General features: G+C 39.0%; 1 protein-coding gene across 28 annotated transcripts in view; it reads left to right on the top strand.

Moving 5' to 3' along the window:
- The window catches only part of KMT2C (lysine methyltransferase 2C), a 288,674-nt gene that overhangs the window by 194,007 nt on the left and 77,648 nt on the right, over window positions 1-17,019 (top strand). For all 28 annotated transcript variants that reach the window (XR_007150131.1, XR_007150130.1, XM_047848684.1 and 25 more), the window contains 4 exons: window positions 1,545-1,661; window positions 10,605-10,706; window positions 10,872-10,976; window positions 16,821-17,002. Coding sequence is in view for 26 of the 28 variants with exons in the window: in XM_047848684.1 (XP_047704640.1) it covers window positions 1,545-1,661; window positions 10,605-10,706; window positions 10,872-10,976; window positions 16,821-17,002 (506 nt within the window). In the remaining 2 variants the exon portion in view is untranslated. The remainder of the gene's footprint in view (window positions 1-1,544; window positions 1,662-10,604; window positions 10,707-10,871; window positions 10,977-16,820; window positions 17,003-17,019) is intronic.

Below are 17,019 nucleotides of genomic sequence, written 5' to 3'. Positions count from 1 at the left end.
TTAGAACTATTTTTCAACCCACTCTGATATCATGTAATGTGTCGAAAGTAGAGATAGTTGTTTGAAGACCATAAAAGATATTTTGACAGTTTTGTAGCAAATACCACAAATTTTCACCTGTATCTCTAGATGCTAGGGAAAAATAGATTGCTATAATCCTGATTTAATAATTGACTTAAAAAAATCTTTTATGCTTATCAACAACAAAACCATCCAATTCAGCCCTCCCTTAGCCCTTGTTCAAAGCAGCGCAAGAGATCTAAAGGCAGAGCAGCTTAAGATAACAAGGAGAGGCAGTTTGAAGTTGACTGTATTTATTAACACTGAAGGGAAAAAAATACCACCCCCCTTTTTGTTCACATGTATCTGTTTTGTGCTCACAACATAACCATAAATTATCACCTTGGAAACTATGCACCCAAATAGGTAATGAGTTCAGCATTTCAAACTACGGTACAAACGATATCAATTTAAAATGTGACATATTATTTAACGTTTTATGGAAAAAATATCAGGATGTTCCTATTTTAATACTTTTAAATATATATAATGTTGTAAGTATGTGTTGATGTCAGGCTTTTTCAGGTAGAATAAACAAGAAAACAACAATAACGAAAACAACCCTGGTATTTATTTGTGAAAATATCAAAGGGTTTAACCTGTTTTCCCATAGAGTATTTTTGTGTGTTAGGTAAAAATTCAGATCAGTTTATTTTATTTACATTTCAAGTGATTATTATCCGGATGAGTTAAAACAAACTTTTTACCTTGTTATCCGCTTTTGTCCTCTACATACTGTGGTAGAGTGAGGCCCCCTGTTCAGTTCATACAGACAGCTATGGAATAGTGAAATGGACAACTTTAATGGCAGGGAAAGGACTGCTGTGTGATTTCTGTGTGCAGAAATCAGCTGTGATGCAGTTCAGCAGTGGAGACTACGGGTTAACATTGCGGACGCTGGAGCCAGAGTTGCTAGCTCTGGACTTTTGACCAATTTGCTTTTAATCCCTCAGTGCTTTTATCTCTAAAATGGGGGTAATAAGACAGCACTGACCTTGTGAGAGTGGGGAGCAAAAAGTGCTTAGAGCGGATGTGTAGTAAGGACTCCGTACATGCAGCTCTTCGAAGCTCTAGTGACTGAGAGAACCTTCAGCAAGACGGTCTTTCCTTATCCTTGCTCTCTATTGAATACCAATTGGATGGGGTTGTGGCTGTCGAGCCACCTAGGACTTAGGGTTAGGAGGTGGGAAAATACTGCCAGAGTTTGCCGATGCAGACAGAGCATTCACGACAGACGCAGCGTCTGATTCTAAGGTTGTAGGCGTTGGATGCTTATATTTTTAAGTTGCATAATACGTGTTGAAAGATAAAAATAATAAGCCTGGTCTCTTAATATTTATCATCTGATCATATTTATCATCTGATCAGAATAAGAGCAAAGCAAGTATTTGTGTAGCCTTTAATAAAATGTTTTATCTCACGTTGGATTTTAAAATTCTTTGGGACTTTTGCAGAGGGCTGATTTTTCCTTGTCTGTTGTGTAGGGCCGTGGGTCGGGATTTCCGGGGAAGCGGAGACCTCGTGGTGCAGGACTGTCAGGACGAGGCGGCAGAGGCAGGTCAAAATTGAAAAGTGGAATCGGAGCAGTTGTGTTACCTGGGGTAAGTCTCACTTCCGTTATCTTTAAAAAAAAAATTTTTTTTTTTTAATGTTGATTAGACAGAGACAGGGCAGGAGTTGGGGAGGGGCAGAGAGAGAGGGAGACACAAAATCCCAAGCAGGCTCCAGGCTCCGAGCTGTCAGCACAGAGCCCGACGCGGGGCTCGAACCCACGAACTGCGAGATCATGACCTGAGCTGAAGTCGGATGCTTAACTGACTGAGCCACCCAGGAGCCCCCCCCCCCATTACCTTTGCTGTCATCCTTCATATGTTGACAGATTATGATAATATTTGTAAAATTATTAGTTTGTAAGAGTCACATGAATAAGCCAAAATTTTTATTTTACTCTATCCCTACTCTTTTTTTTCCAACACCCCTGGTCAGGTTTTCTTTTTAAATTTTCATTAATATTTTCCATCCTTTCTCTCTTTTTTTACCATCCTCTTTGACTCTGATCCTTCTATGCCAACAGTTCCTAAAAACCTGTATATTTGCTATTTGCTCCTTTATTTTTAATAAGAGCAAACTCCTGTTACATTACCGAGTTTATTTGAAAAACTTTATTATATTGGTGTTTTAAGTTTTTTATTGTAATGTGGCTTACAGAAGAAACTAGCAGTGTTGCAGATTAGTACATAACTCTAAAAATGTTGAAAATTTTATGAGTATCTTTGATATATTTTAAGATTTATAATTATTTGCTCCTTGGCATGTATATCAGGCTTTATTTAAATGTGGATTCAAGAAATCTATAATTGGCAAATAGTGGCAGATATTTCATGTAGTAACTTTACTATTTTACCAGAATCGTATTTTTAAAATTCTGATTGTTCTTTTACGTTCAGGATACAAGCGGGTGGTTCAGTTTGTGGCACAGTTTGCGTAACTTCTGTTCACCTATTAAAGGATGTTATGCTTGCTTCCATTTTTTTTGGCTATTAAAAACAGAACTAAGAAAAAACCCCCCAAAACAAAACTGCTATGAACTTTTATGCTTAAGTCTACACGTGGATGTATGTGTTATTTTCCCATGAGTAAATATCTACAAATGGGATGGCCAGATATACAGTAGGTGCTGTATGCTTAGATTTTTGGGAAAACACTGCTTTTCAATTTTATGTGACATTTTATGTTTGCAAGAGTGCGTGAGATTCCTGCCAGAGCCTCCATATACTTACCTGTACTTGGTATGGTTCGTCTTCTTTTTTAGGTGCTTATTTATATATTTCTTTGATACAGCCCCTCTTCAGATCTTTAGTTCATTTTAAAAATATGAAATTTTTTGACTTACTGAGTTTTGAGTTTTCTTTATTCTGTATACAAGTTCTTTACCATGTATATGATTTGCAAATATTTTCTTTATTTTGTGATTTGTCTTTTCATTTTCTTAGCTATTTGGAACAGCAAATGTTTTAATTGTGATGAAGTCCCGTTTATTTTTTCCTTTCATGATCATACTTTTGGTGTCTGAGAAATAATTGGATAATGCAAGATTTACAAACATACTCAGTTATTTCTTCTACAAGTATTACAGTTGTAGGTGGTGCATTTATATGGTCCAGTTTGAGTTAATTTTTATCTATGGTATGAACATGGACCAAAGTTCATTTTTTTGCATAAACTGAATGAATATCCAAGTATTTTAGCATCATTTCTGTGAATTGCCTTTGTATCATTCTTAAAAATTAGTTTTATCGGGGCGCCTGGGTGGCGCAGTCGGTTAAGCGTCCGACTTCAGCCAGGTCACGATCTCGCGGTCCGTGAGTTCGAGCCCCGCGTCGGGCTCTGGGCTGATGGCTCAGAGCCTGGAGCCTGTTTCCAATTCTGTGTCTCCCTCTCTCTCTGCCCCTCCCCCGTTCATGCTCTGTCTCTCTCTGTCCCAAAAATAAATAAACGTTGAAAAAAAAAAAATTTTAAAAATTAGTTTTATCTGGGGCACCTGGGTGGCAGCTTTCAACTTTGGCTCAGGTCATGATCTCGTGGTCCGTGAGTTCGAGCCCCACCTCAGTCACTGTGCTGACAGTTCAGAGCCTGGAGGCTGTTTCTGATTCTGTGCGTCCCCCATCCCCCCCCCCCCCCCCTGCCCTTGCCCCGCTCGTGCTCGGTCTTTCTCTTTCTCTCAAAAATAACTGAAAAATTTAAAACAAAAGTTTTATCTATATTTTTATGGATCTAACTTTGGAATCTCTGTGCTGTACCATTGATCCATTTCTGTCTTCAGGCCAGTACTACAACTTTAGGCCAATCATACTTTAACTTTATAACCACTGTTGAAAAGTCAAAAATTGTCAGTCTTCCATCTTTTTACTTTTTCAAAGTTGCTTTGGCTGTTCTAAATCCTTTATTTTTTTTTACTTTTTTTAAGTTTGTTTATTTTGGGAAAGAGAGAGTGTGCATGTAAGCAAGTGGGGGAGGGGCAGAGAAAGAGAATCCCAAGCAGGCTGCACACCCAGTGTGGAGCCCCACATGAGGCTTGATCCCACGACTGTGAGATCTTGACCTGGGCCAAAACCAAGAGTCAGATGCTCCACCAACTGAGCCATCCAGGCACCCCAATATCCTTCCTGTTTCTGTATGAATTTTACAATTGGCCTGTCAGTTTCTACAAATCAGCCTCTAGGATCTTGATTGGGTTTGCATTTAAACTCTAGATCAAGTTGGGGAACTTGACATTTTAGCTGTGAAGAGTCTTCAACCCATGAACATTGTGTTTCTCTCCATTTCTTTAGGTCTTTTTGAAGTTCTCTTAGTGATGGTCTTTAGTTTACAACATAAATGTCTTTTTTCATCATTTCCACATTTCTTATGTTATTGTAAATGGCAGTGTTGTCTTAATTTCAAATTGTAGTTGTCAGTCGCTAGTATCCAGAAATAACTCATTTTTGTGTATTGATTTTGTATCAGAACCCCATTATTATATATAGTTGCTTATCTGTAGAACCCAACAGATTTTCTACCCTTAGGATCATGTTGTCTGCAAATAAGGTTTTATTTCTGTTTAATCTGGATGGTTTCACTTCTTTTCTTTATTGCATTTGCTGTAACCTTCAATACAGTGTTAGGTAGAAGTGTTAAGATAACCTTGTCTTCTTTTTGAACTTGAGGAGAGAAAGCATTTAGTCTTGCATCATTGAGTATGCTGTTAGCTCTAGTTTTGTTTTATTTTTTAATAAACATCCTAAGTCAGTTTGAGGAAGCTCTTTTCTATTCATAAGTTGCTAAAATGTTTTTCTTTTAACCAAGTGTAGATGTTGGGTTTTGTCAACATTTTTTCTACATTTACAGAAATGATCCTATGGCTTGTTTATTGATATGGCGAGTTATATTGATTGGCTTTTTTGTATGCTAAAGAAGTCTTGTCTTCTTGGGATAAACTCCACTTGGTCATGATGTTTTATCTTTTTCATATTATTGGATTCAAATGGCTAAAACTTTTAGACTTTTTATGTCTTCTGTTCATGACAGTATTGGTTTATTTTCTTATAATTTCTTTGGTTTTGGTATTGGCATAAAGCTGGCTTCCTTGAGTGAATTGCGAAATAGAGTCTTCAGTTTTCTGGACAAGTTGTGTATTGGAAACATTCTTGTATTATTTATAGAGTCATCAGTGAAGCCATTTTGGCCTCGAGTTTTCTTTGTGACAAGATTTTTTTTTAAGTTTTTTTTTTGAATCACCTGGTGCTTATGATGACAAGTTCACTCCTTAATCCACATCACTTATGTCACCCATACCCCACCAAACTACCCTCTGGTAAGCATCAGTTTGTTCTGTAGTTAAGAATCTGTTTCTTAGTTTGTCTGTTTTGTTTTTTCCTCTTTGCTCATTTGTTTTGTTTCTTAGATTCCACATATGAGTGAAATCATATGGGATTTGTCTTTCTCTGACTTCACTCAGCATTACACTCTCTAGCTCCATCCATGTTGTTGCAAATGGCAGGATTTCATTCTTTTTTATGGCTGAATAATATTGGTGTGTGTGTGTGTGTGTGTGTGTGTGTGTGTGTGTGTGTGTGTGTGTGTTACATCTTTTCTTTCCCTTCCCTTCCCTTCCCTCTCCCTTCCCTTCCCTCTCCCTTCCCTCTCCCTTCCCTTCCCTCTCCCTTCCCTCTCCCTTCCCTTCCCTCTCCCTTCCCTTCCCTCTCCCTTCCCTTCCCTCTCCTTTCCTCTCCCTTCCCTCTCCTTTCCTCTCCCTTCCCTCTCCTTTCCTCTCCTTTCCTCTCCTTTCCTTTCCCGTTTTGAGATGGAGGGAGAGAGAGGGAGAATCCCAAGCAGGCTTTGCAATTTCAGTGCAGAGTTTATTGCAGAACTCAAATTCATGGACCTTGAGATCATGACCTGAGCCAAAATCAAGAGTCGGATACTTAACCGACTGAGCCACACAGGTGCCCCTATACCGCATCTTCGATCACATCTTCATCAATCGATGGACACTTGGGCTGCTTCCGTATCTTGGCTATTGTCAAAGCTGCAATAAACATAGGGGTGCGTGTATCCCTTTGAATTAGTATTCTTGTATTTTTGGGGCAAATACCCAAAAAATAGGGGTAGTTTGGGGTATTTTTGGGGTAGTTCGATTTTTAACTTTTTGTAGAACCTCCATACTGCTTACTACACTGGCTGCACCAGTTTGCATTCCCACTAACCATGCAGAAGGGTTCCTTTTTCTCCGCAACACCTGTTGTTTCTTGTGTTTTTGGTTTTGACAGATTTGCATTTCCCTGATGGTAAGTGGTGATGAGCATCTTTTCGCATGTCTACCTGGGTGACTTCTTTGTTCTATGGTGGCTATCTGGGTGTTTTCTTTGGAAAAATGGCTGTTTGTGTCTTCTGCCTATTTTTTTTTTTTTAATTTTTTTTTTTTCAACGTTTATTTATTTTTGGGACAGAGAGAGACAGAGCATGAACGGGGGGAGGGGCAGAGAGAGAGGGAGACACAGAATCGGAAACAGGCTCCAGGCTCTGAGCCATCAGCCCAGAGCCTGACGCGGGGCTCAAACTCACGGACCGCGAGTTCGTGACCTGGCTGAAGTCGGACGCTTAACCGACTGCGCCACCCAGGCGCCCCTCTTCTGCCTATTTTTTAATTGGATTGTCTTTTAGGTGTTGAATTGTATCAGTTTTTTATTTATTTTGGATACTAACTCTTTATCAAATATGTCATTTGCAAATACATGTATCTTTTCCCATTCCATAGGTTGCCTTTTAGTTTTTGTTGATTGTTTCCTTTGGTGTGCAGAAGCTTTTTATTTTGGGGGAGCCTGCGTGGATTAGTGCGTTAATAAGCATCCAATTTTGGCTCAGGTCATGATCTCGCAGTTTGTGAATTTGAGCCCCACATCAGGCTCTATACTGTCAGCTTAGAGCCTGGAGCCTGCTTCGGATTCTGGGTCTCCCTCTCTCTCTGCCCCTCCCCCACTCATGCTTGCACACGCGCGTGCGCTCGCTCTCTCTCTGTCTCTCAAAAACGAATAAACATTTTTTTTAAAAAAAAGCTTTTTATTTGATGTAGCCCCATTAATTTATTGTTTCATTTGCCTCAAAGGGACTGTCTAGAAAAATGTTGCTATGGTTGATGTCAGAGATACTACTGTCTATGCTCTTTTCTAAGATTTTTAAGGTTTCAGGTCTTAAATTTAGATCCATGTTGAATTTATTTTTGTGTATTGTGTAAGAAAGTGGTACAGTTTAATTTTTTTGCATAGTGCTATCCAGTTTTCCCAATAAGATTTGTTGAAGAGATTGCCTTTTTCTGTCATCATGGAAGATTTTTAACTACATGTTCAATTTCTTTGGTAGGTATAGGGCTATTTAGTTAGGTTATCTATTTCTTCTTGTATGAATTTGTCTTTCAAAGAATTTGCCCATTTAAAGTAAGTTGACAAATCTATTGACCAGTTATCCTTTTAATATCTGTAGAATCTGTAGTGGTGTCCCTTTCCTCATTCCCAGTATTGGTGATTTATGTCTTCTCTCTTTTTTCTTGATTGGTCTTGCTTCAGGTTTATCAATTTTATTGATTCTGAGCCAGCCTTTGCTTTCATTAATTTTTTCTCTCTCTCTTTTTTTTTTTTTTTTGTTTCCTTCTGTTTTCCATTCCATTGATTTCTACTCTGATCTTTACTGTTTTCTTCCTCTCACTTTGACTGTTTTGCTCTGTTTTTGGTTTGTTTTTTATGTTCCTGCTTAGAACCCACTTGTGAGGTTTATGTTAGAGCTTTCTTTTTTCTTAAGCTTATATCTGTGGTCCAGGCAAATAAAACTGTCACCTTTAGGACAAATCAGACTAATATGTATATAGGCAGTACGTACTCTCTCAAAGATTGCCTTCTTAACCCTTGTGGTAGGTTTTATATATCTAGTAGTTTAAAGGTCATGAAATAATGTATAAAAATAAAACAGTGGGTCATTAAGCTACATGATACTGTTTTCCTTCTTACATGTACAATTGCTGTTAAAGAAAATCTTGATTTTTCAGCACTTAGCATTTAAATATGCTTTGGATCTAGGGGATTTTGCAGCTTTCTGTACAGATTTAATTTCTGATTCATTTCAGACTGGGAATACTATAGTCCATCCTTATTTTTTATTCCAAATAAAAGCATTCTCTGGTTAATTTTCCCTTTGAAAATAATAACATGTTATCATTTCTTTGAGCCTACTCACTGGGTATCATTCAATTATAAAACCCATTTTGTTTTCTGTTTTGGAAATGGGGATGTAAAAATGGATACTTTTAATTTCAGTATACTTTTGTTTACTATATTTTAGCTATTACCACAGTTATATATTTTAATATTCTCAATGTATTGTTAGTCTTGTGGGTGAATTACTGGTAACTTCACTTTTAGTGGACATTTAATTATTACTAATGGGATGATTATTTTACTTTAAGAGCCCTCTTGTTTGACTTGCTAAAATCTTAAATTGCTAATTTTGAGATACATATTGTTTAATATATTAAAAACAATTAAAACATACTGATCGATCAAAGTTATCTGTACCATCACTGCCTCTTTGGTCTTGATTTTCCTCCTTTTACCAGTTTCGTGAATTTACGTATTTGGTTGATCCATATGGAATTGCCAACCTTCAACCATTTTCAATCTGGAAAAACAGCAATTTCTTATGATTCATCCTACTGTGTATATGTGCCAGTGGACCACATGCAATTACTTTGCATGGTGCCCTACCTCACATACTATTCTGCAGCTTATTTTTCCACTCAGCTGTGTGCCTGGTGGTTTGTTTATTTGTTTTTTGATGGAAATTCAAACAAATTTCTACCACTATTTTTTTTAAATTTTTTTTTTTCAACGTTTGTTTGTTTATTATTTTGGGGGGGGGGGGGGGACAGAGAGAGACAGAGCATGAACGAGGGAGGGGCAGAGAGAGAGGGAGACACAGAATCGGAAACAGGCTCCAGGCTCTGAGCCATCAGCCCAGAGCCCGACGCGGGGCTCGAACTCCCGGAGCGCGAGATCGTGACCTGGCTGAAGTCGGACGCTCAACCGACTGCGCCACCCAGGCGCCCCTCTACCACTATTTTTTAAATGCTGCATAATTTTCCAGTTTGGATTTGCCATGGTTTTAGTAGTTCGCTAGTGATGACTATATTTAGGTTGCCTACAGTTTTCCCTTATAGTGTAGTGTAGACTATAAATTGCTTTTGTGACTGATTCTATAATAAAACTGTAGTACTGTCCATTACAATGGCTTTTAAACTTAATTTGCAATGAAAAATATGTTTAATATTAATATAATATTATGTAATATATTCCTTTTATTTAGTCATTCTCTCAAGAACATTTCTCAAGAACAACACTATTACTTTTTATATTGAATTTAACCAATGTGTTTCATGTCATTCCATGCAAGAGGATCATATTGTAAAATTTTGGCATTGGCCAACCTGTTCTTTTCTTAAGCAACTAATTCAGAGCTTTTTTTCATGATAAGCATTCTGGAAATAATTCTTAAGCCAGTTGTACTTAGTTGATTTGGTGAAATTTAGCCAAGTTTTTAGACATGAATATCTTCGGTTGGTAATCCTTTGGCTAAGATGGAAATTTTGCTTATTTTGCTATTCAGAATAATAGTATTTTAAAACAGTGCTGTCCAAAGGAAATATATGTGTATTACATAAGCAATTTAAAACTTTATAGTAGCTACATTAAAAAAGGAGAGAGGGGAGCGCCTGGGTGGCTCAGTTCGTTAGGCCTCCTACTCTTGATTTTGGCTCAGGTCATGATCTCATGGTTCATGAGTTCCAGCCCCATGGCGGTCTGTGTGCAGATGATGCAGACCCTACTTGGGATTCTCTCTCTCCCTCTCTTTCTACCTCTCCCCTACTCATTCTCTCTCTTTCTCTGTCTCAAAGTACACTTGAAAAAAAAAAAAAGCAGGAGAAATTTAATTTTAATGTATATCTTTTGAATTTATATCTGTTACCATTTCAACATGTAATATGTAAAATATACAAAATTAATTACGAGTTGTGTTTATATTCTTTTTTGTTGGATACTTCTACTCACAGCACATCTCAGTTTTGACTAGCCAAATTGCTGGTTTTAAGAGTGACTAAAATAGAGGGGCACATGTATGTATACACGTGTATAGGTATATGCTCACAAGTAAGATACAGGGGATTTTTGTATGTTTTTTGATGAAAACTTCTGGTTAATTAAGTCTTACTAAAGATAGTTTATGTTTTTTCATTGCTTCCTGATCCACAGGACTTGTAACTCTGAAGAGACAATTAGGTGACTAAAAAGCGTCCTGACTTCCACTTTTGCAGGCTTAACCTTGGCAATAATAATCTAACTCGGCATTGTTACCGCAGGCCTTGGCAAAAATCGTATTTTGAAAAGGAGTCTTCTGAACCTTTTCCACTAAACATACAAGTGATAAATGTGACTGCATTTTGTGTATTTTGCTTTTTATAGGTGTCTGCTGCAGATCTTTCGTCGAATAAGGATGAAGAAGAAAACTCTATGCATAATACAGTGGTGTTGTTTTCTAGCAGTGACAAGTTCACCTTGCATCAGGTTTGAACACTTACTGTCTTCTGGTTTCTCCTGTACATGCTGAAGTTGTCTAATGTTGAGCTGTAGAGCTTTATTAGCTACGAAGGTAATTTAAAAAATAAAATTCATATATTCTGAGCTTAGTCTGCAACCTAAATTATTACGTTCATGTGTTTTTAATTTCAGGATATGTGTGTAGTTTGTGGCAGCTTTGGCCAAGGAGCAGAGGGAAGATTACTTGCCTGCTCTCAGTGTGGTCAGTGTTACCATCCATACTGTGTCAGTATTAAGGTAAATATACTTAAATTTAAATCAGTTAAAAATGTATTGAAATTTGATGAGTATATCATGCTCTTTCCATTTCGTATAATTAATCAAGTGTTGTTTGCTAGGATTATTAGACATAAACAACTATATTTAAGTGCTTTAAATATTGCCTTTCAAGTGTTAACTCCTCTATACATCTGTGGTCTGAGGGGCACCTGGGTGGCTCAGTCGGGTAAGCGTCCGACTTCGGCTCAGGTCATGATCTCACGGTCCGTGGGTTCGAGCCCTGCATTGGGCTCTGTGCTGGCAGCTCAGAGCCTGGACCCTGCTTCAGATTCTGTGTCTCCCTCTCTCTCTGCCCCTCCGCCGCTCACACTCTGTCTCTCTCAAAAATAAATAAACATCAAAAAAAGATTTATAAAAAATAAATATGTGGTCTGAAATTATAGTGGTTATCCTGAAAAAATAAAAATAAAAAGGCATGCTTTTCAAAGATACTTTATCCTGCAGTTTGCTCAGGTGCGAGGTTTGGTTGATGCATTCTGTCTACTGACAATAAAGGTTGACCCCAAGCAGAAAACTGTATGAAAACCCATCATTCACCTGGTCTCTCCCCATGTTCCTTCTTAGCCCTCATCCATATAGGAAGAGACATTTTCTGTTAGGCTTCTTGGATCAGTGGGTTGGTTTTTTTTAAATCCGTTTTGGAGCAATTTTGGCCATCTCTTGGTATTTTTCTGTTCCCCTTTTGCCCTTCTGGAGTCTCAGTCGTGTGTGCACAGAATTGTAGGATATAGTCCCAGATCGCTTTCACTTTCTTGATATTTTTCCAGTTTTTCTTTCTGCCCTTTAGCTTATTCCCCAAAGTCGCTTTTATTATGCAGTATCTAATCTATTTTTTAAAATATAATTTATTGTTAAGTTGGCTAACATACAGGGTGTAAAGGGTGCTCTTGGTTTTTGGGATAGATTCCCTTTCTAATCTATTTTTAAGCACATCCAGTGGATTTTTCATGGAGATGATTGTATTTTTTAATCTTAGTTTTATTTTATAGTTTAAGCTATCTCATAGTTTAAAATGTTTTCTTGAGTTTTTTCTTTCAAGTCATTGTATATACAGATGATTGTTTGCTAATTCTGTCATGTCTGACATTTCTCATTAGTATTACTTATTATGACCAATATTAGCTTACCTTTCCCCTTATAAGGATGTATTTTTGTTTTTAATTTAGTAATTTTTGATTATGGCAGTTGTGTATTTTGCTTATATTGTTGGGAATTTGGGTTTTGTTCCTGTAAGAAGTAAGGAGTTTTTGTTTTGGCAGGAAGTTATTGCGGACAGTCGAACCTTCTGAAACTTCTCTAGCCTTTCTGGGATAGGCCTCGAGAACCTTCACTTTGAGGTGGCTCTTCTTAGACTTTTTGGTCTTAGAACCATTAACAGTCTTGAAAATTATTAAGGACCACGTAGAGTTTTTGTTTATGAGGGTAATAATGATTGAATATTTACCATTTTAGAAGTTAACTAGGAATACTTTAAAACACAAAAATATTCAAGCATGTTTGTTACGATGTCATGTAATGAGGTTTTATATTTTACATATTACAGAGCCTCTGTAAAACATCACTATAAGTTGGGGCACCTGGATGGCTGAGTTGGTTGAGTATCTGACTTCGGCTCGGGTCATGATCCCGCAGCTCATGGGTTCGAGCCCCGCATCGGGCTCGGTGCTGACAGCTCGGAGCCTGGAGCCTGCTTCGGATTCTGTGGCTCCCTCTTGCTGCCCCTTCCCTGCTCATGCTCTGTCTCTCAATAATGAATAAATGTTAAAAAAATTTTTTTTAAACATCACTATAAGTGGATTAAAGTGAAAAAGGCAAGTAACATGTCAGTGTTATTATGAAAATAGTTTTGACCTCACAGACCCCCTGAGGGTTTCCTAGGTCACACTTTAGTAACTGCTTTTTTAGCACCAGTTTAGTCTGATACGTGAGACATGGCCTTTTTGACATCTCTGCTGAATTCCCCTCATGTCCCTGCCCCCCCCCCCCCCCCGCCGGCTGCTCCCTATGACCTTCTTCACCAGTGTCTCTTTACTCCGACTGGTTGAGATTCAGATGTCTTCAGCCTTGTATTAACTCTTGTAATTGTCCAGCTTGCAAATTCCCAGTAGCCATTCTTGGTCCTGGCTGTGTGTCCTTGTTTGGCCTCCTACAAATGCGGCTTGGTGTTCAGCCAAAGACTTGAGGGAAATTCTGTGTGGATTTCTGGAGCTCTTTTTCTTTATTGCTCCTTCCTTTCCAGGACCCTGTCCTGCAGATTGCAACTGCCTCAACCTCCGAGATCTCCACCATGTGTCCTCAACTCAGCGAGACCCTGATGCCTTGTGGGTTTCTCCCTCTCGGCGCAGCATTCCGGAAAATGTCTGTGGACAGAATATTGTAGGACCGACCTCGCTTGTTTCCCTCTTCTCAGAAACCACAGTCCTGTTCTGACTTTTGCTCAGTATCTGAAACAAGTGTTTCCTACATTGTGTCCGTTTTCTAGTATCTTATGAAGGGAGAAGGGTCTTGTCCCAGTTACTCCATCATAGTTGACTCAAATATTCTCGTAGACTCTTAAAATGTCTTTCACAACTTTCTACATGGTACCATGAATGGAGCCCTGGTAATACCTTTCTTGAAAGAACTTTTGAAAATAAACACTAGCCATGTCAGTAGGAGAGAAAGAGTTGATGTTAGAGCTCAGCGGTCTATACAGGGAGTGGGAAGTGTGGAATTTCAACAGGGAAAGACAGTTGAGGCATCAAAGTGCTGCAGCGGGCACGTCAACTGGGTTCGGGTGAGGTCTGGACTGCCTGACCTGAGCCGTGTGAATGCTGGTGGGCGTGGTAACCACACCTTAGCTTTGAGTGAGCAGAGCTGAGCAGCTCGAGAATTTGGCTGTAAAGGGCCACAGGGTAGGTGTCTGTGAGACAGGAAAACGTGTAGGAATGAAGAGACGTTATTTTGAAAGTTTCTACTGTTAATAGCTTGGATCTATCTCCCACTTGATCTTACTGTTCTTCTGAGCCAGGGGTTGGTCAGTTACATCACACAGGCCACCTGTGGCCCATTGCCTCTTTTTGTAAATGAAATTTTATTGAAATATAGCCGTGTTCTTTCATTTACATACGTCTCTTGTGGGCTTCGCCCTGCAGTGGCACCGTTGTGTAGTTTACAGGCCACGTGGCCCACAAAGTTTAGAGTATTTACATCTGACCCTTTACAAAAAGGTTTGCCGGTAACTGCTCTAAGCTATCGTGCTCTTCCTGCCCAAAGCTCTTTTCTCCATTTGGGTAAATAATATAACTTGATAACCTATTATATAATATAATCTATATATAATATAATATAATGTATATAATTATTATAATGTATGTAATTATATATATTATATAGTCTATAATAATATAATCTTAATAATCTGTGACTAATTTAAAAGAATCAGTAGGCTAATCGAAGTAATAAATACACATGCTTGCAGATCAAATAGCTTTCAAAGACTTTTGGTGACTGGCCGGCTCCTGTCCTATTCTGCCTCCACACTTGAGTCCTCGCCCCCAGGCAGCCCCTTTTCATCTTCTCCTAGTTACGTCAATAACTCTAAGTGCCTAACTCTAAGTGCCGGTGCTTCTGCTGTATCTGTGCTAGGTTTTGTTGACTTTCTGCTGTGAATAAATGCTGATTTAGCCCTTAAAATATACCCCCTATACTCCCCAACACCCTCCCAGTGTTTTCGTTGTTTCACTACATTTAGTTAATAAACGTGTTCAGTGGAGATCTAGAAAGTGTACCATACCGACTTTGGCTCAGGTCACTGTCTTGCAGTCTGTGAGTTCGAGCCCCACGTCAGGCTCTGTGCTGACAGCTTGGAGCCTGGAGCCTGCTTCAGGTTCTGTGTCTCCCTCTCTCTCTGCCCCTCCCCTGCTCGCACTCTGTCTCTACGATGAGTAAAAACATTAAAAAGTGTACTATGGCCTTGTCTTTCATGGGGTTTTTAATAGCAAAAAGAAAATAATGATTCATGATTCTGCATTAGTTTTTGTTGTTTGTTTTTACCTACCGTAGGAGCATGATTTATATCAAATTGTTTTGGCAAGTAACTGTTTTTCTGGAAAAAGTTGTACCCCTTTACGGCACTCCCCTTTTCTCTCTCCTCCTCTGTGCTGGTAATTTCCAGGTCTGTTGCTGAGCTCTCCTTCTTCAACTTCCCTGAGCTGAAGTCCTTTGTGTGTTCATTGTTCTCTGCGTCCCATCATCCCATGTCTTCCTTGTTCTTGGTGGAACTCTAACTTTTTGCTCATATGTCTAAGTAACTCTGTTCGAAGAGGGATTCGGAAGCTGAAGTTTGAGTCTTTGTATCCCTGACAGGTCTACTTTTACACTTAATTGCTTGGTTACTTGCTTGTGTCTTGAAAATTAAATTCCTATAGAATTGGAAGCTATTACTCTGTTGTATCCAGAATTGGACAGTTTGATGCCATTTTGGTAGCTGTTCTTTATTTAGCTCTTTTATTTTCCTTTCAGGTAGCTTTTAGATTTCCTTATTCCTCATGATCTGAATTTTTATTCTGTATCGTGACTTCTTGCCATTTCATTTTAACACAAGTACTTTGTGTCCTATCTATAGATTCTAGTTTTTTGAGAGCTTTCGTTTGGTTCCAGATTCTTAATCTTACATGGTGTGGTTGGTTTGTGGAGTTTATCAGAAATATAGAAATTTTAGGGGCGCCTGGGTGGCTCAGTCGGTTAAGTGTCCAACTTCGGCTCAGGTCATGATCTCACTGTTCATGAGTTCGAGCCCTGCATCGGGTTCTCTGCTGTCAGCTCGGAGCCTGCTTCTGATCCTCTGTGCCCCCCCCCCCCCCTTTGCCCTTCCCCTGCTCATGCACATGCGTGCACTCTCTCTTTCTGTCAAAAATAAATAAACATTAAAAAAATGTATAGAGACTTTCAAACTTTGCTGCTAACTTAGACCCTGTGCCAGAGGAGAATATACAGAGGAGTGATGAACTTCAGAAGTCCTAGCTTCACAGCTGAAAGTCCTCCAAGATCATGAAATGTCCTTGGGACGTATTTTCTTAGGAACTCATGTTTTAGTTTAATGTGTTAGATTTTTAAACATTGTTTGTTTTAAGTTTATTTATTTATTTTGAGAGAGAGAGAGGGAGAGAGAGCACGCATGCACGCACATACACATGCATGTAAGCCAGCACGGTAGGGGCAGAGAATGAGGGAGAGAATCTCAAGCAGCCCCCATGCTCAGCATGGAGCCCAATGTGTGGGGCTCAATCCCACAAACTGTAAGGCCATGACCTGAGCCAAAATCAAGAGTTGTACACTTAACTGACTGAGCCACCCAGGCGCCCCTAAATATTGACTTTAATATACAAATCCTTTTGCAATGTACAGAAGTTTCAGAAGTATGAATTCATGAAATGTCATAGATAGAAACTATGCCAATACATTTTCAAAACCTAAATTAACAGTTAAGGGGCAATTTACTTGATTTCTTCAGTATCTAGTCACTACATCAGTAAAGTGGACATAAATCCACAGCACAAGGTAGTTATGTGGTCTTAAAAAAAGTCATTAAAATAGGTACCGTTTTCTGTTGTTCTGTCTAGCAGATAGACTTGTGAAAGCACATGAATGCGCCCACCCCAGGATTGGGCCACTGTTGGTGCTCATACGTGTTACTTGCTTGCCTCTTACCTGGTTCTTGGGACATGAGCACCACATAGTCGTTTATTTGGCATATGTGCTCATACAAAATGAGGTGTGTGTTAATGTATAAATCACCAGGATTGGTTGTGTCTTTTATAGATCACTAAAGTGGTTCTTAGCAAAGGTTGGAGGTGCCTCGAGTGCACTGTGTGCGAGGCCTGTGGGAAGGCCACTGACCCCGGAAGACTCCTGCTGTGTGATGACTGTGACATAAGCTACCACACCTACTGCCTCGACCCTCCTCTGCAGACCGTGCCCAAAGGAGGCTGGAAGTGCAAATGGTACTCTAGGATTTACC

Source organism: Prionailurus viverrinus, chromosome A2 (assembly GCF_022837055.1).
Source record: "Prionailurus viverrinus isolate Anna chromosome A2, UM_Priviv_1.0, whole genome shotgun sequence".
Lineage (NCBI taxonomy): Eukaryota > Metazoa > Chordata > Mammalia > Carnivora > Felidae > Prionailurus > Prionailurus viverrinus.
The sequence above is the reverse complement of the archived record's forward strand: the minus strand, read 5'-3'. Positions and strand labels throughout refer to the sequence as shown.